General features: G+C 33.6%; 2 protein-coding genes across 2 annotated transcripts in view; both read right to left on the minus strand.

Annotated features, from left to right (window-relative positions):
* LOC142350619 (uncharacterized) overlaps positions 1–1,600 on the minus strand; it is an 8,820-nt gene extending 7,220 nt beyond the window's left edge. The window contains exons 1-2 of the mRNA XM_075402521.1: positions 1,257–1,600; positions 756–1,000 (exon numbers count right to left, since the gene is read on the minus strand). Of these exons, the coding sequence (XP_075258636.1) occupies positions 756–975 (220 nt within the window). The 5' untranslated portion in view covers positions 976–1,000; positions 1,257–1,600. The remainder of the gene's footprint in view (positions 1–755; positions 1,001–1,256) is intronic.
* Positions 1–12,500, minus strand: part of LOC142350263 (uncharacterized) — a 484,377-nt gene that overhangs the window by 391,697 nt on the left and 80,180 nt on the right. The window lies entirely within an intron of this gene.

A 12,500-nucleotide genomic window follows, 5' to 3' on the forward strand; every position in this document is an offset into this window, starting at 1 on the left:
GAGCGTTTACTTGAAATTTCAATTTTTGGTCATTCAATTTTTTACTGTAGCTCGTGATCCAAGAATGGAGCCACTTTTTTGCCGGCTAAACAATTAAATAGTCGAAAAGATTTTTCTTACAATTCAGTTTTAGCAATATTCTTCAATAAGTATATTTTTCAGTATTGAACCAAATCCTTCCAGTTTTGTTTTTCAATGCTGAGATTTTAATTTTATCCCGAGTTTACTCCTTGTAGTTTTTTTGCATAAACATAAGATATCAAGATTAATATATATTTTTTCGAATCTTGCCTCATCAGACCTCGGTTAATGTTTGAACTAATTTGCATGTAATTTGCTCGGTTTCAAGTTCAATGTCATTAAAAGTTCCCCCGATTCCTAGCATTCGATATGTCAAAACTTGGTTGAATAAAGTGACTGCACTTTTCAAATCAATTTTAAGACTTAATTTAGAGCACCTTAAAGTTGAAAAAGAAAGCAAGAAATAGAATTATTTCATAATTTTTCCGTTGTTTTGATAGAAAGCTTTGAAGAACTTTTTCACAGAACACATTGAATTTGGATCGTATTACAGATGTCCGAACACTGCCCAAAATTCGCTTAAATTAAGTAAGAGGTGCAATGAATTTTTAAAGTTTCAGTGCAATTTCAAATTTTCAGCGCTTTTTAGCGCATTTCAGCGCAAACTGCGCGCTTTTTAGAAAAAAAGCGCGGAAACGGCGCTGAAATCTCTACACTTGTACGCAAAATTTTACCAAAATTCTCAAATGGCCATGCATTTGTCGAATTGATCTCCTTGTTTTGACAAACGTTCTGTTTCTTCTCTATTTGCGCCTCTTCAATTTGGCGATTCTCAGCTCTGAATTTGAAGCAGAGGAAACAAAATCCACTGATACAGATTATTACACCAGAGACAATCAGACCGATTCCAATGCAGAAAGCCAGGGCAACACGCCAGTCGTTCAACAATTCCATTTTAATTTGAAGTTCAACTTTCTCTCTGAAACGAAATAACTGGTTAATTTTTAGTAAAATAGTCAAACAAGCTCCCATTCATTATTGACAAACTACTCAAACCAATGAACTTTATTATTTGTGTAATCAATTGATGATTTCCTATTACCTTTTGTTTAGTAAAAAGCGGCCCAGTTAGATTATAAAATAAACAGTAGAGCAGTATTAATTTTTGCAAACTGTCTCATGAAAATTTTTTATAAAGTGAAACAATATTTTTAAATATTAGTTGAGATACTCACATTTCCAACTGGAAGAATTTCGTTATTGGTTGGTTCTAAGGAGTATAGAATTATACTGATCAAATTTTTAGATGCTTTCCATTTTTTGTGTTGCTTCAAAAATATACAATCGCATTGAAGACTTCACTGAAGGAAAATGATTTAGCTGACGGACAAGCTTTAAACAGAATAATGCCAGAAAGAATTTTCCAGAAGATTCATTAGATCGGTTTGCAAATTGCTAAAAATATATAGATTATAAATGCCAGCCGACAATTAATATATATTTATAATCCAGTTTTATTCCATATCTAGCTTACGGATGCTGGTTTTGCATATTAGCTATTTTTGCGTCAGATATTACGTCATAACCTTAAGTATTTGGAGTGAATGTCTTTCTTTTGTTATCTTCTGATGTCGCTGTATGGCAACATATGTCGACATCATAAACTAAATTACTAGATGTCTCACACCCAACAGAGCACAGCAAATATACTTTGAAGAGTTATAGCACAAAATATATGCAAAATGAGTAAAATTGTGCAAAAATCAAGAAACGTTTCAAAACAGATCATCTGTTTTTAATGATGAACTAAAAATATTACTGTTTAGTTCTACAAATATCTGTTTCTTGAAAAAATGTAAACTTAATGTGAAATTGTAAGCTCCGAAGAATTTGGAACAACTTAGTTAAGACTACAGTTCCTTTGTTTAAGACCATTCTATATCCAGCTTAGTGACAATTGTTTTCCACAATAGTTAATATCGCAGCAGATTTTACGTCATAACCTTACGTGTCTGGAGCAATGTCTTTCTTTTGTTAAGATCTTACGTCGCAGAATGGCGACATATTTCGATATTTTTAACTAACCACTGGATACTAATAGAAATAAAAATAAGCGTAGCCAGTATAGGTTCGAGAGCTATTGCATGTCAATTATTCAAAATTAGCTATTTATAAACAGAATTTTTTTCAAAATTCTATGAAACTTTTGAAAACGGATCATCCGTTTTCATAATAAACTCGAAGTATTGTTGTTTAGATTTCCGTTCTTTTTTTAAAAAAGTCAACGAGTAATGATGACAACGCCGAAGACAGTGGAATTACACCGAAAACAATGGATTTAAAACTGTGTCTCCTTCGATGTAAGCCTGAAAGTCTTAAAGGTCTATATCTATAAGATACATATACAAACCACGAGCAATTGACACAATTGGCAATGAAACAGTCGATTAAAGCTTCACTTCATTTAAACTCTGTTACTGAAAATATTTTGCTTGATGATGTAACACGACTTGCGTGAAAAACACAGAGGTGTCAACTATCGTAACTACCAGTTCTCGCACCTTACGAGTAGTCTAAAACAGTACTTAAGAAACCCCCCCCCCCGCTGGAAAACTGAAAATTTTTATTTTTTTTTCTCAAAACTCGAACATGCGTGTTTTGCTGAATACCGCTAACGTTTTCACAAAAATGTCGAAGTTTTTGTTACTTATAAATAATTACCCAGGGAAAAAATTCTATAAAATACAAGTTTAATCGAAAGCGATGTAAAAAACGGTTTGAATGTGTTAGAAAATTTTCTTCGAAGAAATCTTGAAGTTATTGGTTATTGGATTCAATTTAAAGCTCTTAGGAGCTGAATTAAATAATTAAACTCGCTTTAATAGTTCACTTTTAGTACAAAAACAAAGTTTAGCCAAATTTTTTTGTTTGTGTTCCAAATTATCCTCGTTTCTACTGTCTTGTTCGATGTGAACTTTACTGAACAAAGATGATATCCTGTCATACATGATCCCTCAATTCGAAAAAAAACAACAAAACCAAAAGTTATGAGGCACATATAAGCCAACTTTAGAGAATGACATTTTAGAGAACGAAATATAGTCTTTTCCCCTTTTTCATTGGAAAAATTTTTTAAGAGCAGAGATTAGAAAATTTTGAGAAATCCAGTTTCATAATTACAAAACAAGGTCGGGAAATTGCGAATTCTTTGCATCCCAAATTTCTAAAAACATAAAAAACATTCTTCTAATTTCTCAATACAGCCCAATAGCTCCGCGGGCAACGAATTGATCAAAGTTCTACTTAATCAGAGGAAGTAAACAGAACACCAGAAAAGTAAAAACACTCACTTAGTTTTATAGGTTTGAGACATTATCAATGCAATTTTAAAATAAGAAATTTAATAGCGAAACCCTCAGCATAATCTGATATATTGTTAAGTTTCTAGCGGTTTTTAAAGACATTTTTGGGACAAAATATTTAATAACTTGCGATTAGTTTTCTAATAAGCCCACTTGAAAAAGCAGTTCTGCACATCAGGAGTAATTGATCAGTGGTATAAGAAGCGATAAAACTACGCCGGCGTGATAGACGAGAGGTAAGGTGTTTGTGGTTCACATTGAGATGATCGATAATTCGATCAGCATTTTCCTTAAAATTGTCTCGATGAGGATGAGCTCTCACTAAATCAGGGGTTCAGGTCAATGATAATGCACACCTGCAAATAAAGCAAAAATAAATTTGAACTTTTTCATTCAAAAATACAGAAATTACAATGTCTATCACACACTCTAACAATATTCAACTAGAAAGCCAGGAGCATTTCAATCTAAATGAACAAACTCCTCCTTCATTACTATCCCTAACGGAATTGGTTCAACTGAAAAAGAATTTTCATACGAATTATGTCTTGACTTACATCAAAGATTACAAAAGAAAACTTATTGAAAAGGTGCTCGTTACTTATCAGCGACAACTTCAGGAAAAAAACATTGGAACAGTTATCCACTGAAGAGGGGGGGACAACCAACCATAAATCAAAATCTCGAAAAAACCAGGTCTTTTCAGAGAAGCCAGAGATTTTTATTTAATTCATGGAATATCTGGAAAACTTCTTAGAGAATTTTTGATTTCTAACAAAGTGATTTGGCGCACATGACGAATTGTTTGAGTTGATAGATTTAATACTTCAGGATAATGATGTTTATTCACTTCATAAGTATGATAAAGGCAGAACTAAACAAAACTTTCATTTACCCCCTAAAGAAAGATACTACTTTAAAAAAGCTACGCCCTAGCAAAATATCAGCTCATATTAGAGACAAAATGGAAAAGCAAGTGGATGAATTAATCAAAGCAGGAATAACCAGAAAGCAATGGAAACACTGATATAAATAGTTGGTTTGTTAACCCTATTATTATGTTACCTTAGAAAGACTATGTGAAACTAGTAATTGATGTTAGATACCCAAACTATATAACTGATTAAAAATTATTCTAGATGGCCGCTTCAACCACTAAAACTCTTATTGACACAAATAACTGGAACTATTTTCACAAGTAATAATTTATCATCAGCTTACAATCAAGTACCACTAACTCGGGATACCCAATAGTTAAAAGTTTTTTTGTAGGAGGTAGACGAAACACCTATAAAATTGGATTTTATGGTCTAAAACCCTTGCAAGTTTCTTTATATAATTTATGCGCTATGCATTTGGTCCCCTTATAAAGCGTAAACAAGCAATCACACCTAAATAGATGATATATTACTGCAGGCAAAGGATAAACGAGAAATGTTACAGTAGTAAGAGAATATCACTCATTGCTTCGAAATGCAAACCTTAAAGCAGCACCTGATACGTCATTGTTTTTCTTACGAAAAGTGCAATTCCAGTGACATGTTATATCTAAAGACGGATTATCTGCTATTGCTTCAGGCATATATAATATTAGAAACCTGAAATCAATAGAATCAAGAACAGAAGTTTTAAGATCTTTAGGAATGATGGGTTTCCATCACACCTATGTTTAAACTTTCAAATTAGGGATACAGCACTATTCTATTGGTTACCAGAACACGAAAAGATATTTGCAGACCTTAAACAAAGATTTTGTCGCAACATCTCTGACGAATTTCCTTCTAATGATTATTGTTTTCATCTACATGACGATTCATCTAATTTACGGACAGGTTGTGTTCTTATACACAATTTACCTGATAGAAAACGTATTATTTCAGCAAATTTGAGAGTATTTGATAAATCTGAACAAAAGATTTCCCCTCAACATTATGCGGAAAATAAACTGCATTACAAACACATCAGTTTTTTGTTATTGGATCTATAACATGAATCTTTCTATTTCTATTGTGATCATAGACTAACCTTATTGGTTTGGTCACGACGAGGACCAATATCACATCGTTTCCTTAAATATCAAAAAGTTATAATTAAGTTTCAAAACATACGGATTATATTCACTGAATGCAATAATGTAACTTTCCCTGATATTCTTAGCCAAAAGGTTCCCTTAGCACATGCCTAATTATACCAACGAGAACACAAAGTTATACCTAAAGACATAAAGTTTCCTATTAACGGAAAAGAAGTTAATTACTCTGTATTACATCAAGGCCTTAAGGATGCAACTGCTAATGACTGTTATCCAATTATTGCTCGAGTCAATGGAGAAAAAAAGAAATTATATAAAATAAATGATGAAGGTGACTTTAGTGTATATGATACACCAGACTGCACATATGAGCACTGTAATGCCAAACACAGTTTTTCTGATTGTTTTCCATATGATACACAAATGAAAAAATAAAGAAATTAACCTCAGAATTGACTATTGAGTAGGACAATCAGTACTATTCAGAGATAGAAGAAATAGCTGAATTGAGTGATGATCGAGAAAGCTATGGTAACTAAGATTGGTTAGACTTTGTAGGAGTTAACATTGAAAACTCAGTTATAGAACAATTAGAAATTGCTAAAGACGATTATATTAGACGTAAAACGTTTAAGAAAAATATCGAACCAGAAGTTTTCGAAACATCTCAGAAAAAAATATCCACACAGATAGAATACATTTGATAGCTAAAGTGACAGTCTTCGCAAAAAACACAAATCTTGACACTGATACTATTCTTGAAGAACAAGTTAGCGATTCAGTGATAGATAAAGTAAGAGATTCGGTAAAAGTGGGCAAGGCACCAGAAAAGGACTATACAATTAAACAAACTAAAGCGTTACTAGCTTATATAAAAATTTAACTTTTTAGTTTCTAGAGAGTCAATATGACCTATTCTGCTATTCAGATCCTTGTGAAGACAGCCCATTTGATGTTAGGATATGTGCACCACTTTCACTATTTACTAAGATATTTGAAGTCGCACATACGCATGAACTTAGTGACCAAAAAGCCGAAAGCACATTTTATAATAGAGTTAAGCTCAATTTCTATGGGCCCGGTATGTCTAAATGGATCGAAAAGTTTATTTTAGTTCACATAAGTTGCTAAACTAATAATTCAGCACGCAAAGACGTAAACAAAGCACCTTTGCAGCACGTGGACAATTAGAGTCTATAATCCTACAAAAACTTCATCTAGATTAAAAAAGTCTACTACAACCACTCAAAAATAGATACAAAATTTCCCTTCTAACAGTTGATGCATTCACCTGATTTGGACAAGTATATCTTAGCAAGAAAGCCGAGGTCCCCGAAACAATAACTAAACTGGAAAAATCGATATTTACATTTGATACACCGCAACAATTAGGACATGATAACAGCGAAACTTTCCTTAGTAATGACTTCGTTCACTACACAAACGATATGTCAATTACACTATGCCCCGAACTGCATATTCACCATGAACTAATTGCAAAGTAGAAGTAAAAAACAAGCTTTTGACTTAATACCTAAGAGATTTTACTAGCCAGAGTGGATCTAATTGGTCCGAGTACACCAGTAAATTTGCCTTTTCGCACAATACCACAGTAAACAACAGTACAGGATATAGACCGTACGAAATGCTATTCAGAACAAAACAGCAACTACTTTTATTATTGAAATTGGGATTACAACGAGATTAAAAAATGCACATCAGAATCACTCTAAGGACTACTAAAGTCTAAGAAGCTACAAGAGCTACGCTCAGGACCCTATACGGTGCAACGAATGATAACTAATACTACAAACACGAGTATATAATAACAGACAGATACATGGCATAAGCTCTTCGAACTTTCTACCTCCACGTATTTCAACACCATGCCCTATAAAAACTACATAGCCACCTAAAAGTCCACAGCAAGAAACCTTATTTACCCCACCTGATAATGATATAAATTTGAAGCTGCACATAAATTTTTCCCCAAACAACACGAGATAGTCCTTCACCTTCACCTTATAATGCTACACCTACTGTTTCAAATAATACATCTAATTTGCCCGACGCAAAGGAGGTATCAAGCAAACCTCAGTGTAGTAGGAAAACATCTACATTCTTTGGCTAACCTATTCCTTCTGACTTAGTACAGAAACTCGAAAAGAAACATAAGACACAAAATCTCATTTATGTAATATTCTTTATAATAAAAATCCTACTGTATGACGCACAAAACCCAAACAAAAATAGCAAAAGCTTTGACTGTATACAAAAAGTTTGAAGACTTTCAACCGTATCAATTTTTTTAGGAGAATCTTCAGTACCGTACATCTGAGTGTGCTATGCTTGAATTTAGCACACCCAGGAACTTTATCCCCATTAGCATCTTGTACGCCCTTTGGTGCAGATGACCAACTTCCGGGTCCCCACCACGCACTATGTAGAGCCCATAGAGTTCTTCCTGCTCTTCCTAGGACCACTCTACTCTGTGCCCCACAAGGAATCTCTCAAATCTCAAAGAACGAAAATCAAAAAACTTCCGCCTCTATAAATCTAATTTTCTAAAAAATTTCCCGTACTCCCTTAGTATCTGTTTCTCACATTAATACAAAAAACGCCAATGAAGGAGTCATAAAAACAAGCAGTTATTTTGAGTTTAAATGAATCATACTAGCGTCAAGGCCCAGAAAGAATTCATAAACTTCCAAAGTCTCAACCGATATACACCGTATGTCATGCCGCCTCCGTGTTTTCTCCATTACACTGATCCCGCTCAGAGCGTGAGCTTCTTCTTCGTCCAAAATCACTCTCAGATTATTTTTATCCCCTGACACGGAAACAAGAAATCATCAGCATTCAAACCGGAGACCTCCTGATTAACATATTTCCGATAATGGTATACCTCAGCCTTCTTTCTTAATCCCGTTGTCGTAGCGACCTTTAGCTCCTTTTTGCTGATTTCAACCTCAGCAAAATCTAATTGATATTGTAAGCTTTGATCGGTTTCTAGCAAAAAAACGTGCATATATGACAGGGTAAACGGAAAAATATATCTAGAGAAAATGCAGAATTAAAAGCAAGTTAAAGAATAATGCAAAAAATTTAAAAAGTAATTTGACGGAAAACAAGAGATATGGGAGAAAAATAAATGTTGAAAGCAAGAAGGATCAAGAAAACTTTCTGAAGCAAATAAGAGCAAGTGAACTTAAGGAACGTTAAGGTAAAAAGCAATTACTCCACTCAACGCAAATCTTACACAAAGTACGTGATTAATCACGCTCGTACGTGATTAATCTGTTACAGACACATAAACACAAAATTTCTATACATGTTCAACTTTTATACAATTTCAATATTTATGCATGCTTTTTATCGCAACCTAACGCTCAAAACACACTTTAACCAAAAGAAAACTAGTCCCCCATGAACAAATACCTTATATAATTTAAACACCTTAAGTACAGAAATCTGTCCCTTGCAAAATATTTAACAATGCTAAATCACATTTTAGTCAGGAAACGCAATTTTAAGCAACCTATGTAGTGATCAAATGGAGTAAACATTACTAGCTTAAAGACCCTTGGAATATTTATTAGCAGACATTAATGCACTTATGATCAAAAGGCGAATGATAATAATAAATACCACACCTACGATTCATATCACCCAACTACAAACCTCACATTCCTTCATAGAGTTATAACTCCATAAATTTATCTGCTCAAGAACCCAGACCACAACTTGCTCAAATGAATGCTTGAAAGCTATAAGCTTGGAGTTAAAAAAAATCATATTCGAATTTCAAACTAAAAAGTACAAATTTTTCAGTTTCTAAGCGTTCTTCAAATCTCTAAAAAAATCTAACGAAAATTATGATTTCTGAATGCTGTATCTTTTTAAAACCAGATACCACATAAAAAATTTCGAGTTTTTTCCCCCACAAAAAGAATTAACCAAAAGCCATCAGAAAAACACGTCCACCTACAATAATTTATTATAATCCCGTCAACACCTCAGAGAGTTCGAAATTTCAAATTAGATTCCGTTAATCTAAGACTGAATTAAAAAGCCAAAACAGAAACTCCTGAACTCAACATCCTTATGTACCCAAGAGCCACACCAAGAAACTTATGGTTCCGCTTTTTCAAATTTTTCACATATTTCTTGGTTTTTGTCGAAACACTCCCGATTTTAAGCTGATAATTAAGTTTCTTTCTTTTGCTCCCGAAATTCAGCTGACTATGTTTCAGATGATATAATTATTCTTGTCTAACTGATTACAAATTTTCTCTATTTCTATTTTAACTAGTTTGTGTTTTTTGCTTCCTTGAAAATTGGAGAAAAACTACAAAAAAAAACATTATCTTTGTCCATATTCAAATATATATTCCGATATAATGAAAGAAATAGAAAACATAACGTGACTTTTCAGTCATAACACCAGTTTACCACCATGCTATAAGGCAGTAACTAAAACTAATCGTTAGCCAATCAGATTTGAGTACCCATATTTTTGTAAGTCAAAAGCCTTACCAAAACTAAAAAAATCCTTTTTCTTAGTTAGCTTCCGAAATCATTTGCTTCTTTCTCCCACATTCAGTTCTAACTTAACCCTCTTTGTTTTTTCTCTCTCTGTCCCTAATTCTATTTTTCACAACTGCCCCGTTCAGGTAATAACTTAGAAACTTAGAAAAGTTTCAATCATTTAATAAACACCCCAACTTGTGACTAATGGCAAATATATGTCAGCAAAAATCTTCACAACACATATACCAGGTGTCACTTTTCACTAATACTTCTGAACTTTCGCTTAACAGTCAGCTCCTAAGCAAAAAATATATAACTCGGAGTCTACACAAGGTATAGGACTGACAGTGCAGAAAGTTTCTAGCTCATTTATCTCCAACCAACTCTAATCACATTGAACACCTCCATCACCAGCTAATACACCACAAAAAACACTTGGTGCTCCAAATAAAGCTGATGAACTTTAGTTTATGACAGAAGTCTCCTCCGACAAAACGGTATTCTTATTTTTCTGTCTATCAATCATGACACACTTGTGAAAGTCAGTTTTAAAGCGACTCGTAAAAAGCAGCTGAAGTTCAACAAAGATATAAGCATTTTAACCAGTTTTCAAACTTGTAACGAAGCAAGAACTGTAGCTTCTTTGCTATTAACTCTAACGAAATTTTTTATTGCTGTCTTCTGGGAATACTTAACCCTCAACAACCTAACAGCAGAATTAAATAAATTTCGTTTTTCAAGCTTGGTTGTCTTAAACTCTCTAACTTACCCATGTTTGGTTTATGAACCACCAACTGATCAATCAGTATTCCCTTAAATTATACTATAGCGTCTGAACAACATTCTCCACTTCTGATACTCCTTTTAATATTCCACATAAAATCTTGAAGTATAACAAGAGGTCAGCCACAATTGATCGATCCTACAATTCAATAACAAAAATTTTTTTTTCTGGGTCAGAGACCAATTTCTAGGTCAGAGACCAAATAATTTTTTTGGACACCCAATAAACCCGACCATACTGAACGCTATCATTTCAATTGAACAAAAGAGAGGAAATAAACCTCGATATCATTGGTGCTCCCTTTACTGTAGATACTTAATCTTTGTTACCGCTATCTCTTGAGACACAAGTTCCTATTGCTCTTTCGTACGATCTGCAATCCTTCTACCGAAAGTTCCTTCTACCGAAAGGTTGTATTTCGGAAATAAAATTGTAGCAATTGACAAATGTTTATTCTAATCAGCAGAAAATAATTGCATTCTTTGTAACATCAGAAAACAACGCAAAATTTCTTTATTTTCTCGGCGCATTATAATCCATCTTACGTTCACGAGCATAATATCAAATAACTTTCACTGATGATACAAGTTTGAATTTGTTAGAGGCACCTTATACTGTCTTCATCTATTACATGGAAAACTGAGAAATTAAAACGTCACCCGAAATAGACGAAATAATAAAAGTTACAAATTGTTTCTATTTTTGGTTCTTTGTTTAAACATGTTCGCATTTGTTGCAATATAGATATTGGCGAACGCACAGAAAAATTGGAATTGTTTTTCGATTATTACAAAAGAATTTTTGTACTTGAAGGAAAACCGTATCTTTAGCTATTAATGCCTTCTGATAAGCTGTCAATCGCCGATGAATAGTCAAAGCTCAAGGACCCTCTAAAAAAACTAGCGCGCACAGTAAACCGCTTCCTAAAATAGAAGAAACTATGTACTCAAAAAAACACTCTATCTTCAAAAAAAGAATTTATAACCTACATAGGAAACCAATTTCGCTCTGCTCAGTTTCTTAAACTTATTGCTATAATGAATCTTCCTCTTCTCTGTGTTATATCTGTTTCCTCTGCAAAACATTTGATCTCCATTACATGTTTACAGATAAAAATAAAGAAGTATACGCAGTTCTAGTTACTCGAAATCATCTTTCAGTATTCAAGCGTTTAATAAAGAGCTCTTTTCGTTGTACCAACTTTTAACTTTCCAAATTAAAGCCCTTGTTTCTTATCATTATGGTACTATGAGCTGACAAAAGCGTTCTCCGTTTCGATAGCTAAGAAACGCCGAAAGTGCGTATCAACTCCATTTTTCTACTAACCGCAAACCATTCATTTAAATAAAAGCGAGACGATCAAGAGAAGGCAGGAGAAAATTGGACACTATCGGACTCATTGAAAATGAGGGAAAATCAGAAAGAGCTTTTGGAGTTAATTGAACTTGACACGAGTCTTCTTATTGAGAAATGTAATTTGACGAGCAGGAATGACTGTTTCAAGCTACTCAGGACTCTCAAAGAGACTAGCGCTTTTCCGTCTGTGATAAATTACGATGGTGTCACTTTTTCAACTGACGATGAAAAGGCAAATGCTTTCAATGATTTCTTCAGCTCTGTCTATAGTTGTAGAATTTACGCAAATGTTCCAACAGCTTTAGATTCGAGTATAAAATTACAGTATGCTACGTTTGGAGATTTGACAATTGAAAATATATTGAGCAAATGTGATGACAGTTCTTCCATGGGCTCAGATCAAGTACCATCTTTC

Source organism: Convolutriloba macropyga, chromosome 12 (genome assembly GCF_964194025.1).
Source record: "Convolutriloba macropyga chromosome 12, txConMacr16.3, whole genome shotgun sequence".
NCBI classification, from domain to species: Eukaryota; Metazoa; Xenacoelomorpha; order Acoela; family Convolutidae; genus Convolutriloba; species Convolutriloba macropyga.